Raw genomic sequence first — 25,733 nt, forward strand, 5'->3', positions numbered from 1 at the left:
CAAATGGACCAATACAGCAATGCCACGATGATCCATTTGGCAAAGTAAATCCATTGGGTATCCTTGTTGGTCTTCAGACAACAATTCTGATAGGTAAAGAACCAAATGGGACAGGCAAAAAAAAAAAAAGGTTAACAGATGTATCAGTGTCACAGCTCTGCCACTAAGACATGAGATTCTGATGGATTACAATTGAAATTGCATTTAATTCATGTGTAGACATGCATATGACAGTTTATTTTTTAAAAGCCTGAGAAAAAGTGAAGAATAAATATAAAAACATGATTCAAACATAGATTTTGTGCAAGGTTCATGTAATGTAAGGTCACAAAGTAAAAATCAAATAAGCTCTCTTTGTTTGTATCATATTTTAATGCTTATGGAGGAAAAACCTAAACCTAAAGAATGCTAAAGAAAGAATATATATAAAAGTACATATTTATATTATTACTGCTTTTTTGTGTTTGTATTGAGGAGAGAACACCTGAGCCAGGCTACCAGTAAGCTCCTAGTTCGGCTTCATAGTCCAGAGAGGTATGCTATAAAGCCAGATTAATGGTTTAGCCAGCTGTGTTGAGCTTAAAGTAAGTTTTTCATGACATGAAAGCGGCTTTCTTTTTACCTGGCAAAATCACCATGGTAACTTATGATGAACACATAACCTCAGGGTACGTTTCAAGTTTCAGGTAAAATCATCTGGAAGCGATTCATTTATTTCCAGCATGTTTGAAGCACAATATAATTTATTTGCTGGGCAAATATGTTTTACATCCGCAAGCCTTTTAACTGCTACAACACAGAACACACACCAAGAATACCTGTTCAGTAGGGCTGCACGATTAATCGTTAGAAAATCGCGATCTCGATTCATACTTATGCGCGATCTCATTTCCAAATGACAACGATTTTTTTAAAAAAAAGAAAAAAGACGACGACGACGATTGTACCGCATTTTGATCCGGGACGTACTCTGCATGAAAACAAGCGCTCACTCTTCCTGCTCAACAAATGACAAGGGCGGAGCCTTATACCACGTGATACAGAAGCTGTGCCGTGTGATGCTAATATTAGCAGGGAAAAAACAACGGAGAGCACGTCAGGGATGAGGAGAAAGTGACAGGAGGAAATCCGTTCCGGTCAACCACCCAAACACCAATAATGGGAACCTTATACAGCGCTTCCCTATACACGTCGAACTCAAAGAAATTACGGAGGCTATCACTTATCACCTGACCAAAGATATGGCTCCCATCAACACTGTGCAAAACGAGGGATTTAGGAAAATGATCAACACCCTAGACAAACGCTACACAGTGCCGTCCCGCAACTATTTTTCTATTGTTGCACTACCTGCTCTATACACGCAGTGTCGAGCAACGGTGGAGACGGAATTTCAAGCAGTACAACATTTTGCGCCAAAGACAAAATGTGAGACATTTGTTGTTTTTATGTTTATTTATTGTTTTTATGTTCAGTCTCAACTGTTACGAAGTTGATGTGCAGTTAATAAGTGCAATAAATATTTATACTGGAAAAGAAAATCGTGAGAGAATCGTGATCTCAATTCTAAGCCAAAAAAATCGTGATTCTCATTTTATGCAAAATCGTGCAGCCCTACTGTTCAGTCAATAAAATAATTTCCCTTTGATCTGCTGACAAACTAACATATCATATCCCCGTCTTCTCTATCAGGCTATGGAACTGTAAGCTTTAATGTTTAAATGTATCCAGTTTAAAGTTTCAAAGCTTTAACGTGCAGCCATCATGTTAGAAACAAACAGCAGCGTTGGGAGCGCACGCAGCCTTAAAATAATTAACTCAGATTTAAAATATTAATTGTTCTGTAGGCTAAATGGCCAGATAGATTATTTTCTGCAGCATTAATGTCTTATTTGCAACAGTTTTGCTTTTAACTTTTACATGTTTTATGCTGTTATATTCACCATTTTATCGTCATCATCTGATAGGACCTCTAAATGGAGGGGGTGGCACTCACGGGGATCATTTTGTGGGGCAGAAAGATATGGATAATGCCTGAAATGCTCCATTTTTATGCGAGCACCCAAAAAACAGAGAGCCTGGCTTAACAGAGAACGTTGCTAACCACCGTCATACTGTCCTACTGTTAGCCATCTAACACAAAGAAAGCCTGGCTGTGTTGAACTTGTGTTTTTCTTAAGGCGTATTTTGATTATCCTGCATCACCTGGAAACTGTCACAGTGACATGAGCCACAGTAAGCCATGTGGATTTGAAGGCACCAAAACACTGATTTAATCCTCCGAGAGGAACGTGCAAGTTTTTGTAAAATATGACCCAGACTTCATCTTCACTCACACCACAACAGTAAATCACCTGACCTCCGAGGAGCTGTTTCTATGGATGACAAGGCCCAAAGTAACACAACTGTGTTAGCTGCTTTTTATGTAACCGTACAGCACATCAACTCCAGTGTGCGTCGTCTCGTGTGTCACCACTGCACTCGAGTCACAGAGCTAAACATTGATTTTTTTTCTTCTAAAAATAAAAACCTGTCAATCTTTTAAAACCCAGAAGGTCACTTACCACAAACTCCTAACCGTCCGAGTGAAAATAACTGATTATAATGTATTTCATTTTGATTTCTTATTCTATTATTCTTATTATTCTATTTATTTTCAATATTCTGCTTCAGTTTATACAAGCTGAACTGAAATATTAAATAGATTTATCAGTTTTTTACTTTGGTTATTACTGAGATTGTGATTATTAAAAATATCTACTCACTGTCTGTGGGGAAAAAGAGAATTTCCTTGAACTTTTTTATTATCATTCAACTATGAAAAAAATAATTACTAAAAGCTTAGGTTATGATTAAAGTTTGAATTATTTTCAGGCCTTGGAAATGACCTAAGAACAGCTTTAAGGTTTAAACAAATGTGTTGGTTTTTCAGAGATACAGTTCTATGAAAAAAAGCATTTTCTGCTTCCTGATTTCTTGGTTTTTGCATATTTGTCATGCTTACATGTTTTAGATCATCAAAGAAATTTTAATATTAGACAAAGATTACCTGAGCACAATGCAGTTTCCAAATGATGATTGAATTTATGAATGGAAAAAAGCTATGCAGCCCTACCTGGACCTATGTGAACAGGTAATTATTAAATCATAGATTAACTGTGAACGATCAAGTTGTTTGGAAGGCTGATTTCAGTTTATCAGGCCTGATTACTGCCGGCACAGCTGAATCAAGAAATCACTTAAATATAACCTGTCTGACAAAGTGAAGCAGCTATTAGTCTGGATGTAAACCATCCAGTGAACCACAGTGAGAACCATTAAACACAAATGGAGTAATTTGGAACAGCAAGAAACCTTTCCAAAGGTGGCCAGCCTATCAAAATTCCTTCAATTACTGGAAGAGCTGTCAATATTAAGGGAACCATGAGTTCGTATCTCTGCCCGAAGTCCTGAAGGAGAATATCTGAACATCAGTTTGTGCCTCGAAGCTCAAGAGCACTCAAAGCACCCCAGTAAGTCCACCTCTGATCGCTCAACAAACAAAACAAACTGAAGGTTTTGGAGTGGCCTGGTCAAAGTACAGCCTTAAATCTGACTTAGATGCTTTGGCACGACTTTAAACGGGCTGCTCGTGCTGGAAAAGCTTCTAATGTGGCTGAATTAAAACAGTACTGCAAAGACAAGTGGAACTAAATTCCTCCACAGCGATGTGAAAGACTCATTAACAGTTATCGCAAATGCTTGACTGCAGTTCTCACTGCCAAGGGTGGAACAACCGGTTATTAGGGTTTAGCAGGCAATTGCCTTTTCACAAATCATACTTTTTTTTGCACTGTATTCACATTAGATAATACTTTTTATTGAAGCTGGCTTAGAAATTCGAGCTGTATTTCTGCATATTGGAGGTACAAACTACCACTGAAGGAGTGCGTCCAGTTTTAAAGATGTGGCTCTGCTCTTCATCCATGATTTTTAACTCTGCCCTGCACGTAACGATCCTGCCCTCGTTCTGTCGTCTCCGTGTCCCGTCCGGCACGGGCGGAGTGGTGTTGAAAGATCAGGGCTAACACTTAGCTTGGATGCAGAGAAGGAAAGAAGAGGAAGGGGAGCAGTGAGAGAGGGAGAGTTTGGAGTAGGGGGGGGAATTATCCTGCCAGCTTTATTTTTCATCCTGTAGAATTTTATATGGGAGCTGGCGAGGTTTATTCATACTGAGCGGCTGTTTTTCACTGTATGCTTGTGTCAGAGCTGATCGTGCTGACCTCGCCGCTGACTAACACGAGCCGAAGTCTTCTCTCTCTCTCTAAAACTCAGCTTTCTTTTCAGTTTCACAGCTTAAGATCTGAAATGGTTCCTCTCGCGCTTCACCAGCTGCTGCTCCACTTTTGAAGTCAGCGAAGTCTCTTTCACCGGATTGGCTGTTAGCTCTGAACACAAGGCAGATTATCCCGTTGTCATGGCTACAGCAAACAGGAAATACCCCGAGGCAGGTAACGCCGCAGGCTCGTCCCAGTGTGGAGCTTGTCGCTTGCGGGGAAACTTGGCTCATTACTGTTGCGTCCTCTTCCCATCTGCTCCCACGGCGTCTCTTCAGCAGCCGAAGCATAAACGCTGTCTGGATAAAGATGCTTTGTCCCAAACAACCCCCGAAAGCCAAGGTCGACCCTAAACTTCTTATCTGCGGCTTCTAAGGTTCGGTGCTTAACATGCCTTAGTGGCAAAAAATATCCATGGGAACGCTGCTGCTTTGTGCCGACGTTTTTTACCTCACAGTGTATTGTGCCGATCTACTTTGATCACAAAAATATCAGCAGATGCTCCATTATTTTCAGCCGTCATGGGAGACTTTTCTCTCTTTCTCTGCAGGTTCCTGTTCATTACATATGCCGAGCTGCAAGGACTCGGTACCAAAACGTACTTCCCTTCTCTCTAATCCCCCCTTCAGCGAAGGTGCAGCGCTGCGAGCTTTTGTACAGTCCCTTTGATGGCGGCTGATGACTGTTGAGTGGCTTTCCGAGAGCTCTGGCCTTTAAGCGGCTTGAGCTGGGTTTTGTCTGCAGCTATTAAACTGAAGAAAGAGAGGAGAGGGGCCCAGTGGTGGGAGGGAGTGAGACTTTTCTTCGTGCCCGGTCCATATTCCCCCTAGTGCGCCCCATCTGTCTGTGGCAATAATGTTGACGAGGGCAGGTTCGTGGCTTCTGGTATGTAAACCTTGCCACTGGGAGCTGTGCGTTATACCTCAGTGGCGGTGCCAATTTCACTCTTTGCTTTTTCTGCACATAGCAGCAAAATCGCCCCTTTTCTTTTCTGTATTTCTTTCTCTCTGCCTTTTGCTTCACATCATTGGTTAAAAAGCGCAAAGAAATCAAGTATATGTAGCTTCGGCAAGCTTTTCTTACCCGTTATGAACTTCACGAAAGACAAAGAAAGAAAAATGTGACTACATTCATATCTAATCCACTTGTTCTGCGTTCAAACTTTTGTAGCCTTGATCATAAGCACCCACAGCTGCCAGCCTTTTCACACTGAGAGCCTTAAAAGCCCTGACACGGTTTCCTGAATCACTCTGAGCGATGCTGTCCTGTATTTACATAAAACTATAAGCCATGTTAGTTCAGATATAGTTCAGGGAGATCCTTCTCTCTGTGTTTCTTTTCTGTATTCTCTCGTCTCATTGGTTTAAAGTGGGTGAGACTGAGTTGAGAAAAGGTGGCGTCACATGCTACACGTTTTAGCCGTCGGTGTAGCGAGAAAAAGCCAATGTTTCAGTATTTTATTATTTTTCTCTTACTAAAGGTGACCTGTTGTAGTTTTCATCTACTCTAATGGTGATGGATGCCTATAATAAGCTTATCCTGCATGACATACTGAGGTCAGGGTGTGAGGAAGTGATAGGCCGCTCCTTAAGAAAGCTTGTTTCCACCACTGTAAATATACTTGTGAAAATTAAATCGTTCTCAGACGTCAGAATTAGCAAGACAGAATTTTATGTTAATACCTGAATTTTTGACTATAGATAGTTTTAGATTTTTCTTTTGAACGGGTGAAAACATAATAACAAAAACATGGCTCTGAACGCTCCATTTAAGACATTTTTTTCTGCTCTTTGATCTGCGTGATGTCAGCTAGAGTGGATATTCCTAACATGCTGTGACTGTAAGAGAAGAAGCCCCGCCCACTTGCTGTTTGCAAGGGTCAGCTAATCAGAAGGCATTTGGCTTAAAGAGGGGGAGGAGCTAAAGAAGCTTGTTTTTATATAGAGGACAAACTGGGGGCCTTAATCAAGACCCAGTATTCAATTCAGTTCAGTTTTCATCTATAGCATTTGAATCACAACAAGAGTCGCCTCAAGGCACTTTTTCTGTAAGTTAAAGACAGAGAAACCCCAACAATCAGACGACCCCTTATGAACAAGCACTTTGGCAACAGTGGGAAGGAAAAACTCCCTTTTAACAGGAAGACACCTCTAGCAGAACCAGGCTCAGGGCTATAAGATAACTCTTTTAATTCTGAATCATGGAAACTGCTCTAGTAGAGTCAAAAAATACATTTATAAAGCTGGAAATTCCATCAATACACTAATGACAACCCTTTTTTTTTTTTTTTATCATCACTAAGATGCTGTACAGTCATGTCACAAAGGAAGGTTTCACAGACCTATTAAAGTTTTTCTGGGCCACTCTTCTTTAAAACCCTCATTGTTTATTGAGTTTGGGGACATTCATTTATGTTCCGCTCTCTTCAGGTCCCGTCGGCACTTTTCAATCAGGTTGAGGTCTGGGCTTTGACTGGGTCGTTGCAGCACCTTGATTCTTTTCTGACTGTAGATTTGCTGCTGTGCTTGGGATCACTGTCCTGTTGTATGATCAAATTTGGGCTTTAGCTGTGGCAGAGATGGCCTCACATTTGACTCTCTTGGAAGTTTTCTAATTGTGCTGTTTTTGCACTTACTCTGAGTATTGCGCAGTTTGACATATGGGTGAATTTGCTGGGAAGATTGTGTCATTTTATTAACACACCTGAATGCACCAGACTAACAAGCTGCCACAACCTTAGCTTTTAAAGAGGCGCTCACACTTACTGATGAGAGTTTAAAGAGTTTATAAAGAGAAAGATGGGTAAATCGAACAACTTGGAAAGTTTTGTAAAAGCTTGCAGAATCAGAATCAGAATCAGAAAGGGGGTTTATTGCCAAATGTTGAGCAGGTTTACAACATTAGGAAATTGCTGCGGTGCTTCAGTGCAAACATAGTGTCATAAATAGCACTTAAATAGACATGAAAAAATAAAAGTAGGGATAAGAATTAAGAGTGCTACGTAGAAAGATATATACAGGGTTAAACGGGTTGCAGGGTTAAACGCATCCTGTTTTATACACCGAGATAATTTTCTAATATTTTTCTTCTCCCAGGCCGTCTTTGAGGAGAACGTACTGCAGCACAGGGGTGCAGTTGGCTTTGCAGGAGCAGAAACAGGCCATTGTTGTTGCTTTCTGTTGCACTGTCTATACGGTGAGCTCTTTGATGCCCTCGTGTGGCCGAATGAGGAAGTGAAGAATGATTAAAACCTCTGAAGAGATGCTTTGGGAATGAAATCCTCTTTTGGAAGCTGGCTCCAGACATTACAGATTATCAGAAAAGTTATTTTGCTCTCCCTAATGTCCCTTGATTGCCATCATTGGGTTTTTATCCTCAGTGCAGCCAGACCCTCAATATGGAGCCCTCCTTCCCATTCAAACAGCCAGCTCCTCCCTGCCTGCTTGTTTGCTCCCCCTGTTGGGCATTAATTGCACTACTGTGGCTCCCTTACCCCCTGTAATCCCCCCCCCACCCCCGCTACACACTGGGACATTACCATTTGGTGAGACTGACTGGCTTTGGTGAGGGAGCTGATGGGGGGCCAGCAGGGGGTACTCCTGCGCTCGAGGCTTCCTTTCGCATCGCCCGAGCTGCTAGATCTCTTTGTTATCGTTCAACGCCCACGTGTTGTTGCTGGAGAAACGGGAGATTGGCACAATCCCTGGATCTGCACGGATAAGCGGGTTTGAGCTTTTGACCTTGCAGGAAATTGAGACGTACACCTCGTACGCCAGTGCGATTATTATATTTAAAGTCCACACAGGTGATTAAAGGTTAATCTGACGGGATGCAAGAATGCAAGTCGATTGATGCTTCTTTAAAAGGAAAAAATATATAATTCAAGGAAGGTTTTCGCTCCTCTAAACCTTCCCAGACAGAAATAATGGCTGCGGCAGTACACTCATCTCAGCAGCAGGTGTCACCACCAAGCTGTCAGCGGCCGATGCGAGGGCCAACATTTATCTGTCAATAACCCAGTAATCAGAGACTTGAGAAAGTTCGAGGGGTATGTGTTTGAATTTATTTTTATTTCTTTAATGGATTGCTGCTGCTTAACTAACCCTCAGTAACGGTGGCTTTAAGTCACATAAGAGCTAATGCAGATGACTAAAACATGCCTGGGTCCTGAGGCATGGCGCATCCTCGAGAAGGTCACGACCTCTGAGCTCCCGCATTAACCAAAGAGTTTTTGCTCCTTTTTTAAAGAACGAGCTCGTCGCTTTACGGTGATGATTAACCGGCACGTTGCGTGCTAATTGGCTGCTTACATGCCGTTCAGCTCTTTTCAGCAGAACAGAGGAAAAGGAGGGTGACAGTTTGCCGTCCTTTGTCACAAAGCCAAGCCGCCTTTTTGAACATGCCCCACTTTGCCCCCTTTGTCAGTCAGATAACCTCATGAATATTTCACTCCTCTGATCTGACGGCCGGGTGAAGGGGAGTGTGAGAATGAGGGGGGGGGGGGGAGCTGAAGCTGACTTGAAAGACTCATAATCTTCAGCGTGGCGTGGTTTGCGTCAGAGTAATGACCTGTGTGGCGTTTTAATGTGTGTGTGTGTGTCAGCATGTCATGTTGAAATCAAAGCAGCCGTCTGTGTGTTACTCTTTCTCTCTGTGACCTTCAGTGGACGAATGCGTTGTCGCCTTCCCCTGCATTTTTTTGCTGAGGAAGCTTCAGAAAGCGACCTGGAAGAAATCACAGCACAACCTTATTACACGTGCGGGGAGACACAGTCACCTTGCTGTGCAGGCCGGCCTTGTTTTGTTTGTTACAGCCTAAGCGTAGCCTCTGGCTACACCACTGGGTAAAAGGTAAACGCTAATGAGGCGAGTTGAAGGAAACACTTGTAACCTGTGAATGCACCCTGACGAGGGCCGGCAGAGGGAGGCAGGAAATGAAGGTGATCTTGACGTGGCCTTTTTCCCCTTTTGTGAAGTGGCTCCAGAGCCCGTTGGCTCGCTCAGAAATACTCAAGTGTGTCTTGAGTGGTCTTGCTTTGAGTTCAGGAAATGGCATCGACCTACTCCTATATTCATCACCAGCACGTCATATATGGTAGTGCGCACATGTGGTAATGATATGCAAGCGTGGCCCCTTTAAGAGCCCAATGTCCTTTTTTGAGAATGAGCCCAGAGTCGGAGCTCTGCGTGTGCTGACCATGGCCTCTCGGTTGGTCACCGGAGGGGAGGACGGGGGGGGGGTGCTGCAGCAGAGAAATGGCTAACTGAGTTTACCCCCCACCCCCCAAACGGCAGCCTGGCCACGCCGCATGCCCTTATCTACCATTGGAATGCAACAGCTGTGCGGGGGAGCGGCAGAGTGGGCTGGCTGAAACCCCCCTGCCAGACCCCCACACAGCTTCTCTCTCTCTCTCTCTTTCTCTCTCTCTCTCCCCCCTCCCCTCCACCTCCAAGCGAAGCTGGGCTCCTGAAAGGCAGCTCAACTAAAAAGTGAGCTAGACACAGTGAGAGGCTGGCAGGGCTGCTGCACATTCAAAATAGAGGGAGAGGGAGGGAAGAGGGAGAGAGAGAGAGAGCTAGCGAGGCAGTGAGAGAGAGAGAGAGAGAAGGAGAGTCAGGGACAGGCAGTGCTGAAAAGGAGAGCACAAAGAGAAGGAAAGTGGAGCAGGGGAGGGGAACAGGAGGCTGGGTGAAGGGAGAGGGAAAGACAAAAGAAGGAGAGGGGAGACATAGCAGGGTGAACGGAGGGGACTGAGCAAATGGCTATGGAGGAGACGGCGGGGGGAGCCAGGAAAGCCACCAAGAGCAAACTGTTTGAGTTCCTGGTCCATGGAGTGGTGAGTGGCGCTGTCCGTCATTCCCGTGAAGGGAGCTGGGCTCTGGCATGCATGTGTGTGTGTGTGTGTGTGTGTGTGTGTATATGTGTGTGTCTGTGTGTGTGTATGAGTCGGTGCAGCAGCAGCAGCAGCGGCGGTCTGTGTGTGAGAGATAGCTGGGTAAAGCTGGCCATGTGAAGGTTATTTCCAGCCCCCTGGATCCCAGCCTGTGAGGAGATGGCTTGAGAGAGCGAGAAGTGGAGCAGCGTGGATGGATGGATGGGGCTGTAGCAGGAGGAGGATGTGGAGAAGAGGGTTTCTTACCCCCCTAATAAAAAATAAATAAATAAAAAAAAAGGAGAGAGAGCGAGAGAAAAGAAATAGAAGCTCAGCAGCAGCAGTAGAAGCGAAAAGCAGCCAGCTCCCCCTTTGGCTAACAGAGGCGCTCACTGAGCATGCTTCCCTGGGAGTAACAGACAGAAAAAGGGGGGGAAATGACGAGTCCGCTCAAAACAGCGAAGCCGGAGCAGCCTTCCAGGCGGCGTGAAACAATTTGAACCTGTGAGGTCACGAGACAAACCGATGTAGTATCGTAGACGGAGCCGAGGCAGGCGGCCATGCCGGAAATGATGCGGGGGTACAATCAGCCCATTCATGCAAAAGCTAGCATGAAATGTCAAGTGAAGTGTTGCTCATGGTTTAGAGGTTAAGCAACTATTGCCATTAACCACACGCAGCACACAAAGTCTGCTTCAGTAGTGGTTTGTTTTGGTGAGGAGACGAATGCATTTCGAGGGTTGAGAGCGGTGAAAAAACAAATCTGTAAGCGTCACTTTGTAGTTAGAACTTTGATTCGAGTGTGGATACAGTTTGTGCCAGTGACTCGACCTTTTAAATCTACCTGTCATCAATTCTTGTTCCAGTTAAGCAGCTAACACTGATGTATCTGTTGATATCGGCCTTTTAGGGGAATAAGGTGGCTTTTACAGATAGCATTATCTGACCTTTATCTCGTTGTGCCGCATCCACCCTGCGCTGAAGTGTTCAGAAATAGCGCAGTGAAGCGCTCAAAGACTTCCAAACAAAAGATTTCTGTGGTTTACTGACCCATAAGAGAAAAAATAGCAACAATAAAAATGAATGAACCAAGAAAAAATTTGTATCGGTGCAGAATTTCACAGGAAAACGACCGACCATGACTTCCCAAAGCGCGAGGCATCGTTTTTTTATGAATTCGACTCATGTTGTGGTGATTAAAATCAGTAAATCATCAAACCATGTTACAATTGTGCTGTCCGCCTAATAGTATCAGCTTTTGTCATTTTTTCTCATACGGTCAACAGAAGACGACCGGAAACGAGGCGAAAGATTAGCTACAAACATGCAGCCAAACTGTAGCTGTGACATACACAAAAATAAAAATGACAGCAAAGAGAGAAAAAGAATCATTTTTAATCATCTCGCCATCTCTTACATTCCTCTCAGGACGTCACAACCCATAGTTTGCAGAGTGTCTAACTCTGGAGCTGCGTTGTGGTTTTAACTTCCTGAAAAAGATGAATTAAGCTTCACCTTTACTCAGATTCTGAAACGGGGCACAGCTTTTTAAGAAGGTGACAAGACTTTGTGATAGTTCATGTTCATCTCAAGAGTGTTTTTACATTTTCTAATCATAATCTTTACGTTGTTGAGAAAGTGGAGAACTCGCAGACTTTTCACTAAAGAAATCACCAAAATTAGCCCGACTGTGAGTTGGAGAAACCCCGACAGATGAAATGATGCTTGACTTTTAATAGCTGTACAGTTTAATACTTGATAACTAGAGCATGAGTGAGGACCCAGGATTGCTTGAGGTGCATGCATGTGGAAAAGAGGTGACTGGGTCACTGTGATGCTACTCTGCTGCATGTGCTGCTGCTGGACGAACTCTGCATTGGCGCCACTCCTTCCTTTAAACTCTTCACTGTGGAGCACCCTGTGTGCCCTTCACGTGGGTCTAGTGTTACCTGGAGGCCTCTGGTGATTTGTAGTAAATGGGCCGGTTGTCTGTGATTTAAAAGTATTTAGATATTTGAGTCTTTTACTCGAGAAAAGCTTTAAAATGAATGTTTGGATGACAACGTGAGTGCGCTGAGAAACATTTTGAGGCTTTCCAGACAATATTTGTCTTCATGTTTGGGGATTTGAGTAAATAGGGACTTTTTAAGTGTGTGTTCAGTTAGGGTCTGTTCGTGGACCACAAGCAGACTCGAAACTCGTGTCACACCAATGAGTGCTTGTCCACAGACGCAGGCACGTGTGGTGGGAAGCTGGACTGTTCGTCATGTCTGTAGGCAAAGTTGATCAGAAGTGTTTATATGCTCCTTAAAGACGAGCTGGGGTGCCATCGTCCTAAATATCTGCATCATCATCCAGCTGAACTGACTCTCACCTCTTCCAAAGCCTCAAGTACACCGGGAAGGTCAAAATGACTCGATAAAGCATGTTTGTGAAACCCTTTTAAGTCCTGGGTTTTAGACCTGACTCCATTTTAATCAGGGCCGGTGTCAGGCTTAGCGACATGGCGAGATTTATACATGAAACAAGATGAGGTATTGTCTTTTTGACAGGAGCGGTCATTAGAGGGGCTGCGGAGCCGAAGCCCTGCGCCCGGAGACCGACTTTAGGAAACAATGGACCAGGTGATTGATGAGCCAGATGAGTGTGTCCTCTCAACAGACCAATTAACCTTGATGAGGCTCTGGCTGCTCCAAGCCAAATATTTCCCTCTGCTTTTTCCCCCGCCTCCCATACCTCTCCTCTCCTCTGCTCTTTCTCTTCCCCCACATTATGAGATGGAAAAGTCTTGTTGTAATACTTGTGGCAGGTTCCTCGACGTGTGTACTGCAGAATGGAGAAATATTTACACTACCGGATTGGGGGGGTGGATGAGGAGGGGGAGATGATTCGGCACAGTTTGTGAGCTTGTGGCGAGCGGTGACGTTCCCTTTCCTTTCATGGTCGAATAAAGCAAAGACACACGTGCGCAGATGGATTTACATGCAAAAAACACAGACACACACATAAATACTGTGGATGCAGTCATAGCTGCGGTTCCTGAAGGTCGCAGCAGCAGCAGCAGGCTTTGGCCGAGCTTCGGTTCGAGGACTGATGGGTGGGCTGAAGTCCCTTCCTCCTCTCCTCTCATTGTCTCCCTCACCTCCCTTCTGCTGTGCGACTTCTGTTGCTCGTGAAAGTCGGCGAGGAAGCCTTCGAGCCCTCTCTGTGGGAAAACCCCGATAAACCCAAAACATAATATGACACAGTGTAGGCTCGGGCGTCGGTGGATTCACAGCGTGTTTGTGTAACTGAGAGCGAATGTAAACTTCAGTTTCTCTCACAGCTGGGTTGCCTTCATTGTTCCCTTCATAGAAATTTACACAAATAAAATGTTTAAGCTCAGTTACCTCGAGTGGAAGACGAGTGGGGTTCGGGTTAGGCTGTTTGGGGTGTGAGATATCGGCGTGCCTCCACGCTGTGATGCGGCAGAGGTGAAAGTCATTTCCTCTGTGGTGCCACGGTATTGAAAAGCAAAATAAAAACATTTTAAAAAATCTAATTCAACAACTACTTGACTTTCCAAACACAATGTCCAGGTAACCCAAGTAAAAATCTGCAGACCTTGATTTTCACTGAAATTTCTCTCTATCAGGAAGTTTAATGGTTTTCAGCGCGCAGCCTGAAAAGATCTTTTCAATGGGTGGTTATTAATATCTGCAAAATGTCAGCACATAAAGCCATTTGCATGGTTGGAAAACCTCTAAAAGTGAACGAGAGCGTCTTTCGGTGCAGTTTTTGGTGAGCCGACTCTTTAGGCTACGAGAGGTCGAGCATCCTGTTTCACTGTTAACGGGTGAGAAACCAAATAAAACGTCCCGGTTAGCTTTTCTCCTGACAACTGAAAACTGTTGATGGATAAAATAATCAGCTAGTAGGTCTTAACTGGTAGAAGCATGTGTAATTAATATTTATTTATTTTTTACACCGGATGGCCTTCAAACCGAGGCTCTTTGACTTGACCACTACACTCCAGAGTTAGTCTATCTTGGCTAATCCAGCTAATTCAAAATCTGACAAATTAGCCTGCCCCTGAAGTGTAATCCTGCTTTATGTAACCAAAATAATGTCCTGAAGATTGTGTTTCAGGAATCAATCAGAGATGATACAATACAGAAGTATCTGTTAACACATTTGCTCAGATGTCCGCTTTTAAGTCTCTGAGGTCTGAAGCTTGGATTATACTCAGTTGCAGACACGGACAGCTGGAGACCCGACACGGTCCAAAAAACAGGCAGGAATGAAAATCCTGATGCGTGTCTTTTGTCCTGTCTCCCTCCCCTCACCTCCACCCGGCCGTGGTAGACAGTTCCCCCTGCCCGTGGTCGAGTCTGGTTCTGCCTGAGGTTTCTTCCTGTAAAAAAGGAGTTTTTCCTCCCCGCCATCACCAAGTGCTTGCTCATAGGGGCTTGTGTGATTGTTGGGGTTATCTCTATAGGTCCTAACCTTGCAAAATAAAGCACCTGGAGGCGACTGCTGTTGTGATTTGGTGCTGTGTAAATCAAATTGAATCGGTTTACACTTCAGTGAATCTCTGTGGGCGACATGTTGAAGGTGACATGTGAACACAAAAAGGAAAAGAGTTCGGATTTGATGTTAATAATCGTGTGTGCGACGATGTTTGCTCGCCCGGTAAAGAGGAGATGGTGTACGTATAAAAATGCATTTAGTACTGCCGTTATAGTAAGATTAATGTGTGCTTATATGCGGTGCAACAGCCCTCCTGGCTCCTGGCTCTTTGTTGTGGTCAGTATTTTACATGGATATTTAGGGTTTGAGTCATCTTAAATGACCTCAGAGGGTTTACACATCTATATTTGTTGCACCAGGGTTCGAACCCAGACCATGCATGTCGTTCCACACCTGCTCACTACCTGCTTACCTGCCTCCTCTCTGCACCGCTCTGTCAAAGAAAGAGTGAAAAATGGCAAGAATTTAAAAAAATATGTTATAGTTGAGCTATTTTTTGCAGAAACATTCAAAATATATATATATTTTTTTTACGTAAAATTGTCAAAATGAAATGCAAAACATTAGAATGCGGTGATTATAAGTGGATAAATTCAATAAATACTCGCCACCCCAACGGGCTAATTTAAAAAGAAAATCATGGTGGGAAACGTTTTTAAAATAGAAAAATGTCACAACAGCACATATAAATGTCTTGCTGCTGTTTGAGTGACGTCTTGAAGGTTAAAAATAATTGCTTAAAAAGCCCAAACGCAATAAATATGCTCCACATAAACACCAAAATCAAAGAACCGCTCAGTGAGAACGATTTAACTTCTTACTCGTCCTGCGCCTGCCCTCCATCTGCCGGGGCCCTCTGAAAGTATTAAAGTACTTACAGTAACTACAGCACAGACGAGATGACTGATAACCCTCCCGCGGGGAGCGAATCAAACACACGACGGAGATGAGATAGTCGGCGAGGAGGACAAATGTGATCAAGTGTGTCGCTTCGTGTAAACACCAGACTGTAAGCAGAGTTTTAGCAGCTGATCTGAAATCTTCAAACTAATGACAATCTGAACGACAGCCGCTCTCACTGCCCTCCACGCCGCTAAACTAAATAAAACAGGAACCTGCAAATGCTCTTTAATTCGGCTCGGAAAGGGTTTGATAAATCCAGTCACATACTCGTTTGAGTACATTTGCAAGCAATAACGTAAAAATGGTCATTTTAGGGTTAGACTTGAGGTTTTTCTGTCCATGCTTTTGGGTTTGTTGCAGACGAAACTAAGCTAAGAGAAATTCAGAAAAATATTCATCAGTTGGATAAAAAAAATGTGTCCGCAAGGTGACAACATGCTAGATGCTGAAATTAAAGCACAGTTAATAAAAATGACTCAAGCTGTTAATCAGCTATGCCGGAGAATGAATTATCCGCCAATCGATTAATCAGTTCCTGCAGCTTTATTCACCTTTAATCACCTTTTGTAAACACGAACGACATTAAAATAAAAGCACGCTCTGTAAGTGCTTCAAAACATATAGCAGCACATAACATGAAAGATGGGGAATTTGTTCTAAAGCAAGTCTTAAGGAAGCAGCCTCATCCTCAGATTTTAGCAGGTTTCAGAGCTCCAATCGAAGCCTTTCAGGGACCGTGCATGTAACAACCCACAGATTCATATGTTTAGTACGGTGTGGGATAAGTTTGGCCTCTTCAAATCCCTCCAGCCTTCCCAGAGATGCCAACACACTTCTCAGATATCCATCCACATGGCAGATTCGATTGCTGGCTGGCTGGCTGGCAGAGCTCCGGGCAGAGTGCTGGAGTCAGTTCAGCAGGTCAGATTATAGAGCGCAGCTCATTGTGAGTGTGTGTGTGTGTGTACATTATCCAGCGATGGTTTTGTGTATCTGTTATCTGGATGGCTCACATTCTGCAGACGGAGTTGTAGCAGCAGCAGCAGCAGCTCTGTCTGCCTGTCTGGGTGTTGTTTTCCAGCTTAGCTAGGAAGTGGGAGAAGGACCTCTCTCTTAACAGCTTTTGAGCAGGAGGCCTCCGCCATATGTTGTTTTATCCCCAGACCCTTCTCAGTTGCTCTGACCCCCATCCCCTCCCCCCCTCAGTGGCCGGAGTGACAGCAGCGTCTGCTCGGTCGTTCTTATCACAGGATCTCTGCTCGATCACCATTTCAAAGGGCACACAATACGTCAGGAAATAAAAATCCACAGTCAGCGCGGAGTTATTAAACCTCCCTGCTGCTTACTACCTCCGCTCTCTGCTCTTTGTTTGTGTTTGTGAACGGTCTAAAGATCACCTCAGACCTGCGCAAGTGCGAACGCGCTGTAATCTACATGTAGAGATGACAAACTTAAGAAAAATGCGAGCATGCGTGAGGTCATGAACCCCCCCTCGAGCTGTATCCTTCAGCTGTCCTCCTCCTCCAACATTTACCCGCTATGTTACCAAATGTAGCTGCAGTTTCTGTGCTCAGACTTCTTCTTTTTTTCTATTCAGATGGAGAAATTTCACCGCTTTGCGAGGTTTAGATGAACATAATTATCGCAGAGAGATTTCTTTTTAAATAACTGAAAAAATAATAATTTAATTAAGGCACAGAAAGAAAAGGAAACGTCTGCTTCTTGCTCTGTAAATGTGTTGGCGTGTTTGCTGTAATTAAATTCACTCAGTAATGAGGCGCGTATGTAACATTGTATATATGCTTTTTTTTGAGTAAAAGGAAGGTGGAGAAGAAAAACACTGAAAATATCCTGTGAGTGTTTTCCAAAATAAAAAGTTTCTGGTTCGATTGATGCTCACATTGCGAGTAGATTCATTCAAGGCAAGGCAGCTTTATTTATAGAGCACATTTCACTGCGTGGAAACGCGCTCTGCTTTCATTTAAAGTCAGCAAATACGTGAAGTGTACATTCACGTGTTATTTTATTAGGTACGCCTGCTTGTTAACGACCACATGGGAGCAACTCGGTGTAGACGTGGTCGAGACGACGTGCTGAGGTTCAACCTGAGCGTCGGAGTGAGGAAAGGGGATTTAGGTGACTTTGAAGGTGGCGTGGTTGTTCGTGCCGGTTGGAGAAACTGCCGATCTGCTGTGGATTTTCCCACACAGCCAGTGTGGAAAAGAGAAAACACCCAGCGAGCCTCGGTTCTCTGGGTGAAAATGCTTTGTTGATGTCAGATGAGAATGGACTGAACTGCTTTGACCTGAGAGGAAGGCGACAGTGACTCAAATATCCACTCATTCTAATCAAGGTACGCAGAAGAGCAGATGAAGCAGAAGACCACACTGGTTAGCTCTCGTGTCAGCTGGGAGGAGAAAACCGAGGCTACATTTTGCAAAGTCTCACCAAAACTGGACTTTTGGGTCAAAATCTGGTGACAATGTAAAAGCAGGGCTCCATCCTGCCTTGTATCAACAGTTTACACTGCTGCTGCTGGTGTGATCGGCGGGAACTATTTTCTTAGCACACTTTGTCACTACCTGAGTATTGTTGTTAATCGTGTCCATCCATGTATGACCACAGTGTACCCAGCAGGATAGCACACCATGTTACAAAGCTCAAACCAATTCAAACTGGTTTCTTGAGCATGACAATGAGGTCACTGCACTCATGACCTCCACAGACACCAGATCTCAGTCCAATAGATCAGCTGTGTGATGCTGTCATGTCAACATGCACCAAAATCGGAGAAATATTTCCAGCACCTCGTTGAAGAAAAGAAAAGAGAGTCCACATGGAGTACTGAATTATTGTTACGAGCACACAGAAGATTATTTTTAGTAAAAAGGTGAAGTGATGTCCTCAGTTTTCAGCCCAATAATATCATGCAATAAGGAACCCTATTAGATGTTCTGGGAAGGGGGGGAAAAAAGCCGAACTGAACCTTTACCGCTCCTCAAAACTGTTATTTATTTTCCCTAAAATAAAATAAAAGTACAGATTTTTGGCCTCACATTGCTAACCATTGCAGCAAGTGTTTCCCTGATAAACACGACGTTTGACGACCTTCCCTGTACCCTTAATCGCTTATTTTGACACCTCAGAATACATCAATAAAACAATCTTTCATTATAGGAACTCAGTTATGCAAAGATTATTTGACAATTCTGAATCACTTCTCACTCTCTGTGAAACTATTAAGCATTTATTATAAAGGAAGCAATGCGAACAAAGTCATGCAGCTTTTTTGGGACACAGATGCTGTGGCTGATTAGGGAAAAACCTATAATCATGTTTATTTTTGTTATTATTATTTCACATGATTACTCAGAGACTGTGGAAAACATAATGGATTCATTTGAACTTTAACTGTAATTCAACCTAAAATAAAGAATGTTTCACTTCGATGTTTTAATATTGTCCAGTAGAAGTGGCCATGACGCTACGGACAAAATTAAAGAAACAAATAAAAATGGTGACTCTACAAAATGTCATCGGGGCCCCATGTGAAGTCTGAACCATGAAAAAATTGTCAGATAATTAAAACTCTTTGAAACTGCAGACCAAAACTGTTTTTGTTCTTGACCTTCGTCTTCTTCCTGCTTCCTTTAGGGGTCACCACAGCAGGCCATCTGCCTCCATCTCCCCCTATCCCTATCAGGAGTACATTGGCTTGTGCCCCCCACCCTGCGAAAATGCTTTTTAATGCTTTAAAGTTGAGCGTTTTAACATCCCCCATTGGACCAAGCCTCATATGGCCATTAGAGCAGCGGTCCCCAACCCCCGGGCCTCGGACCGGTACCGGTCCGTGAGTCGTTTGGTACCGGGCCGCGAGAGTTGAGGCTCAGGTGTGAAATGAGTGGTTTTCAGGGTTTTTATCGGTTTTCAGCGTTATTTTGTTATCATTTTTATCGTTTACTCGGTTTTCCTGGGTCTTTTCACGTGTGTTATGAATAAATTTTCTTTTTTTCAGTACCGGTACTAGTTTTATTTTGTTGTATTTATCCGCGACACCTTAAAGGCCGGTCCATGAAAATATTGTCAGGCATAAACCGGTCCGTGGCGCAAAAAAGGTTGGGGACCGCTGCATTACAGGAACTACTGCTTTTATTTCTATGGTGGCTTTAGTACACGCACATAAAGAAAAGCATCTCCCGGCTATTAAAAATGCTGCTGCTGTGATATTTTCCATTCCAGCATCAGTCTTCCTCTTCCGCTCTTCCTCTCTGATGATTTCAATTAATAGAATTTTTAATTAGAGGACTGGTTATTCTCTGTGGATGTGTTCTGGTGGAGCCCTTCACAGACAGTCGGAGGTCTGGATGAAGTCAGGCGTTTTCTTTTCTCGCTCGCTTTCTTTTGCCCTGTTCGGTTTCAGACAATAAACCGAGGCGGGAGGCAGCTGTTGCCATGGGAGTGACAGGCGCAGGTGAGAGGTGCCCAGTTGTTCGCAGGCGTCAGAACGGGAGTGTGGTCTCCGACACTGCTTGCATTGTTTCGGAGACGTGTGTGTGTGTGTGTGTGTGTGTGTGTGTGTGTGTGTGTGTGTGTGTGTGTGTGTGTGTTAGCGCTCCAGTGTGCATGTCACAGAGTTTGACTGCTGTGAAAAAACCTCTGTGCATTCTCATTTCCAGCTGCCAACCCTGATTTTTGTTTAGAGGAGAAAAGATAAGGCGGAAAGAACAAGATATTGGTGATTCTTCCACTGCAGCTGCTCTCGTTTCTGGTATTTTCTGGTAATCAGAGTTGTTTTCTTAAAGCGGACTTGTTCTGTTTTTCGTATATGCTGTCATATACGCTCGTGGCCACTTCGTTAGGTACACCTGTTCAACTGCTCGATACATTTAGGCACTTAGATGGGGTCAAGACGGCCTCCTGTTATTATTAATATGGTAATCTCAAGCACACAGCCCCACCTTCAAACCCTTCTGTTTGCAAGGGCCAGCCAATCAGAAGAAAGTTGGCTCATAGAGGATGAACTGATGGGCTGCACCAATGTGCAGTTTAAGATAAAGAAGGATTAGTTTTAGCTTTGAATCATGCAAAGCTACTCTAGCAACGTCCAAGAATCAACATTTGGAAATGAGCATAACAGGTTCCTTTATAAGGTGACTGATCTGTGGTTATCTGACGTTTTCGCTGTTGTATTTGTTGTTGCCGTCTAACAAATCCAATATTAGACGGCGCTGCAGTTAAAGCTTCACAGCTGGGTTTGATCTTCATGTTCGCTGCCCAGGATGGAGACACACACAAACAGAAATGGTGCAAATTGACGTCAATAAATTGCGTAAAAGCCGCTGCTGTTTGATTGTTGAAAGGTTATCAAAGGTTGCCAAAGAGAGGAAGAAAGTCAAAATATTTATTTCTGTGAGCGTGCTGTTTGGGTTTTGGGTCAGGTCTGTGGCGTCTGGATTAGAAGCTGATGTGAAGCTCTTTGTTGGAGCTCTAATTCGTGTTTTTGTCAGGCGTGTTCAAAGAAGAGTCCCCCCTTCACTCCACCTGGAATCAAACACTGCTATGTCTTTGTTGTATTTTTAGAAAGACTCATTTTTGCTTAAAATGAATTACAAAACACGTTCAGAATCTTTTCTATATAATACATGCTCTCTGTCTTTCTTCTTTCCTTCCAGCGTCCCGGCATGCCGTCTGGAGCGAGAATGCCCCACCAGGGAGCTCCCATGGGCCCCCCCGGCCCGCCGTACGGAGGGAGCCCGGCGGTGCGGCCCGGCCTGCCCTCCCCAGTGATGGAGCCCAGCCGTAAGAGGCCTGCCCCCTCCCAGCAGGTCCAGCAGCAGCAGCAGCAGCAACAGCAGCAGCAGCAGCAGCAGGCCGTCCAGAACCGTGCCAGAAAGTGAGTTTGAATCCAAGTGACCTACAACGGCCAAAAACACTGCATGGTGTGCAATGAATGACCCTTTGTGTGTCTGCTTTTATGTGATCGAAGAGCTCAACAGTGGTTACACTTTCATCTGGATGAAGATTTGGGAAAAGCTGATTCTCCTGAGATGTTGATGATAATCAAAGTATGCGTTAACAATGGGAAGGAGAGATTTTTCTACAAAAATCTGAAATATAACTGTATATCTTAAATTAAATGTCTTAGTATTATGTAACATTATGTATATTATACTTGTAACCTATTTTAAATTTATTTTATTTATATTTTAGGACTGACAAAAAAGTTATTGCAACAACATGCAATAAATTTTCAATCTTGTTGCTTTTAAAGTGGTTGCTTTGGAGATGGGGACCAGGTCTGAGACCACTCGCAGTCTAGATGCTGCTTTCAAAGCAACTTTGGTGCCGTTAGTACGGCAATAAGAGAGAGTCCGCGTGCTATCAGCTTCCATTTCAATGAGGTCAGGTTAGAAATTACATGGAAAATCACAAACCTGTCACAGTCTGCGTACACAAAAAATCCCATTTAATTTTGCACTGACTTCTTGCATTCAGAGTCCGGTTTGTCCATCTCAGAGATTTGAAAAAGAACTTCAGAAATTCCCACATAAATAGTGACGTAGCTGCTGCAGGACACCAGTGTAACTGTAACGTGAAACTGGCACTCAACAACAGTAGTTTTATAAAGGAATAACCAGAATACAACTGGTTGGCAACCAGTTGAGTCGAGTCCCTTTTTGCAAAACGTATATTGCAGACGAGTTGCAACCAAAGGGTGCAATTAGCAATGATTTGCAAAACTTTGCCAGTCTGTCTGAAAGTAAATGCAGTCAGTCCGAGTCTGACCTGCTTTGAACACAGGTTGCCTCCCACTAGACGACCCTTTCATTCATGTTGTGATTAAAAGTTGTTGCCAACAGGTTGAGGGTGTTGAATGCTCAACCTTTGGGCAAATGTTGGCTACCGTAGCTGCTTAAAGTGATCACGATTCATGACTGCACGAAATTTCATTGCATTCCTTATAAAAACTGTAGAAATGCTCTTGATAAAAAGTGGGGGGACTGAGCCACGCCGCAGACTTGCACTGCTAGTGCAACTAACCAAAAAAACACCACATAACTGCTAGCTCCGCCATCATGAAATGTATCATTTGCTGCTTTTCTCTTTAATTTCATTGTAAATTGAAACTATTTGACTGGAGATCAGACATGAATCATGTGATTTCTTTGTTTAGTTTTTTTTTCTTTACTTTTTTTAACGCCGACATAGTTTAACAGTTGTGAAATCATTTTAAAAAATGTTAGCGAAGTACCTCCAACGTGTACGTCAACATTTGCGCACTGTGATCTCCTAAAATCTTTCAAATCCAGCTTAAAAAATCCCACCGGTGACGAGTGAAACCATGACCTTTGTGCGTGTTTGTCACTTTTCAGCTTCCATTTCATGTCGTTTCCCCTTCTCTTGCTGCTCGCCTCGTTTTGCATCCTTCGCCTCGCTCATTGCTGTATACATCCACTCTCACCATCACAGTCGCTGCCACGACTGAATGTTGGCTCTCGGTTCGACCTCTAGCTGTCTTCAGCGTCTTTGTAGTGTAAATTTTTACCATCGCATAAACGTGGCATCCTCACAGCTGTCTGCAGACGTTCAGGCTCTGGTAGTCTCTTTGGCTTATCCTTACGCTATCTACTGTCAAACCGGGATACGTAACATTGCAGGCTTCATTTGACATTCACACATAGGTCACTTTTACATTAATGTTCCTCGAGGCTTCATGCAGACATACCCACAGTGAAGGAGACGGTGATGAGAGAGAGCCACGTGCAGGAGACTAAGCAGGACGTCAAGTGCTTTGGGAGAATTTATTCGCATATTGTTGCTTTTTCTAATTAGTTGTATGAGAAACATGTATTCTGTGTCTTGTCATGCTTTTAACGCATGTATTCATAAAACAAAGTGATTAGAGTAGGAAAATTTAACTAGCATTAACTATTCTATTCGTTTTCTAAGTCCGCCCTCTGCTAGCTAAGTTGTTCTTGCTCTATTTTTTTGTTTGATGTCAGTTTGCAAATAGCTTCCAGGTGCGTTACCAGCACCCTCCGGGAGTAGTTGTGCATTACTTCCTATGACCTTCTGTTTAAAACCTAAGCAGCATTCTCTCTGCTTCAATTTTAATTTTCTCTCTTTCCCAAAATAGTGACGAGTTACGGTAATTTGACGCGCACATGGTTAAATCTAAACGGAGCTGATCTGTCCATGCAAACGCTTTGTGCTACAGCGATACGCTGAATATCCACGTATGGCTCGTTTTCTCTACTTTCCGAAACAGGTCGAATTTCGTGCTTCCCCCTCTTCCACAACTGTAGTGGAAGTTGCCATCAAATGAAATAGAGGACGGGTTCGTTTTCACACTTTGTTTGTCGTTGCCCTTTCGCACATGTAGCAGACAACAGGAAATTGTTCACACTTACTACTTACTTACTACTGGAAATGCTTTGTTTAGCTTAGTCCTGTTAACCACAGGTCGCACCTGCTTTTAATCCACTTTGTTTTGGGTGCAATTGTAGCACTTTGTATTCTATACTGTTTATTTGAAACCATTACTTACTAATTTGCATAGACGTCGTTTTACTATATAGAAATTCTAATAAATAAACCCACTGCTGCAAATTAAAGTGATATACTTTCAATCTAGATATATTTGGATTAGTGCTGTCAGCGTTAATCTCATTAAAATGACGTTAACGCCATAACCGCATTAACGCGGCAAATCTCCGTTAGTGAGTTAGCACGGATCGCCTCTGGTCCGAATGATTCAGACATTTATGATCTCACATACAGATCCTTCCAGGAAATGTCCAGAAAAGTTCAAGGCTACACAAACACACACACAGAGGCTCACAGAGTAGCTTCATGACTACAAGGAGACGAGTGCGTGCCAGGTTTGGTCATTAGAAAGGGGATCAATATGCACACTCTGTGGACCTCTGTTTCATTCTCCTGCTACGTGCAGCACGATTGATCCACTTATAATTTAGCAGGCTTGTCGAACAGGTCAGGGGAAATGTTGCACTGCATCGAGGCCTCAACCCCCACAGCAGCCCAGCCGGCTGTGGAGGCTCTGATCAATGGTGCAGGGTGACCTGTTCAGGTGTCTTTGTCTTTTTCGCTCCCTGTTGCTCTGTTGGAGTGCGCGTCCTCTGGCAAACGCTTTGATGGTCCGGCGCCTCCATCCAGCTCAGACTCCACGCTGCTGCTGCTGCCAGCCGAGGGCGGGCCACCTGTGTTTGCAGTGTCATTGAGACCTTATGGTCCCAGCTACACGTGCTCTGCAGAGCTTACGCTGTCCTGCTACAAATACTTTGCATTAATTGGTACAAATACTCAACCCTTTGTCCTAGAAAGTCTGTATATATTTTCCTAAAAAGTTCGTGAAGAAGCACCACAGGACAGATTATCTTTATATGTAACTCACACGCATGTCTCAATTCAGGTACTTCAACTAGCATGTAGGTGTAAACTTCTCACTTATATGGTGCATGAAGTTCAAAAGCGTAAATCTGTCTTAAATTAAACATGGTGACTGCACACTAGATGCCATATTTTTGGAAATTCCTGGACCCAGAAAGGAACAATTTAACTCACACACACACACACACACACACACACACACACACACACCATAAGCTAACGTTGTGACTCTGTTGATGTATTTTTGGTGGGCTCTCCCCCCCAAAATTGGATGTAGGTCTTAAAAAGTCAAGTCAAAGCAGAAGTGCATTAATCCTGGATTTATTCTCCATGCCAGCATTTAAAAAGCCACTTATGTGGTTGCAAAAAGAAATATTGTTTTATAAAAGTCTATTAGAAAGCTCACTTGAATCTATGACCTAAAAACACACCTTCCTGATGAGTTTATGGACTCATCGCATGTTTAGTGTGGTCTCCAGTCGACTCAAAATGCAGGATGTGGGCGGGCCTACTACGTGATTGACAAGTCACTGCATCATTCACCTACTTGACTCGACTGGTACTTTTTTATAACCTATGCAGCTGGGTTTCTGAGCTGAAAATGTGACGCCAGCAGACTGCATGCCACTGATTGGCCAGGCAGTGACGTCACTTCATGAGTCATGAGTCATAAGACTGACTGCTTCACAAGAGTCAAACCCGCCAATGATGGCGCCACGAT

The 25,733-nt window shown here is 43.7% G+C and overlaps 1 protein-coding gene across 5 annotated transcripts in view; it reads left to right on the forward strand.

The window, feature by feature from the left end:
• The window catches only part of smarcd3b (SWI/SNF related BAF chromatin remodeling complex subunit D3b), a 61,249-nt gene that overhangs the window by 12,061 nt on the left and 23,455 nt on the right, over window positions 1-25,733 (forward strand). For 4 of the 5 annotated variants that reach the window (XM_004551976.5, XM_004551977.5, XM_004551979.5 and 1 more), the window contains exons 1-2: window positions 9,800-10,153; window positions 21,274-21,494. In XM_004551976.5, coding sequence (XP_004552033.1) covers window positions 10,076-10,153; window positions 21,274-21,494 — 299 coding nt within the window. In that variant the 5' untranslated portion in view covers window positions 9,800-10,075. Of the gene's footprint in view, window positions 1-9,799; window positions 10,154-21,273; window positions 21,495-25,733 lie in introns of those variants that run through there. The other variant, XM_004551978.6, reaches the window with a different exon arrangement.

This window comes from Maylandia zebra, linkage group LG9, assembly GCF_041146795.1.
Source record: "Maylandia zebra isolate NMK-2024a linkage group LG9, Mzebra_GT3a, whole genome shotgun sequence".
In the NCBI taxonomy this organism is placed as follows: domain Eukaryota; kingdom Metazoa; phylum Chordata; class Actinopteri; order Cichliformes; family Cichlidae; genus Maylandia; species Maylandia zebra.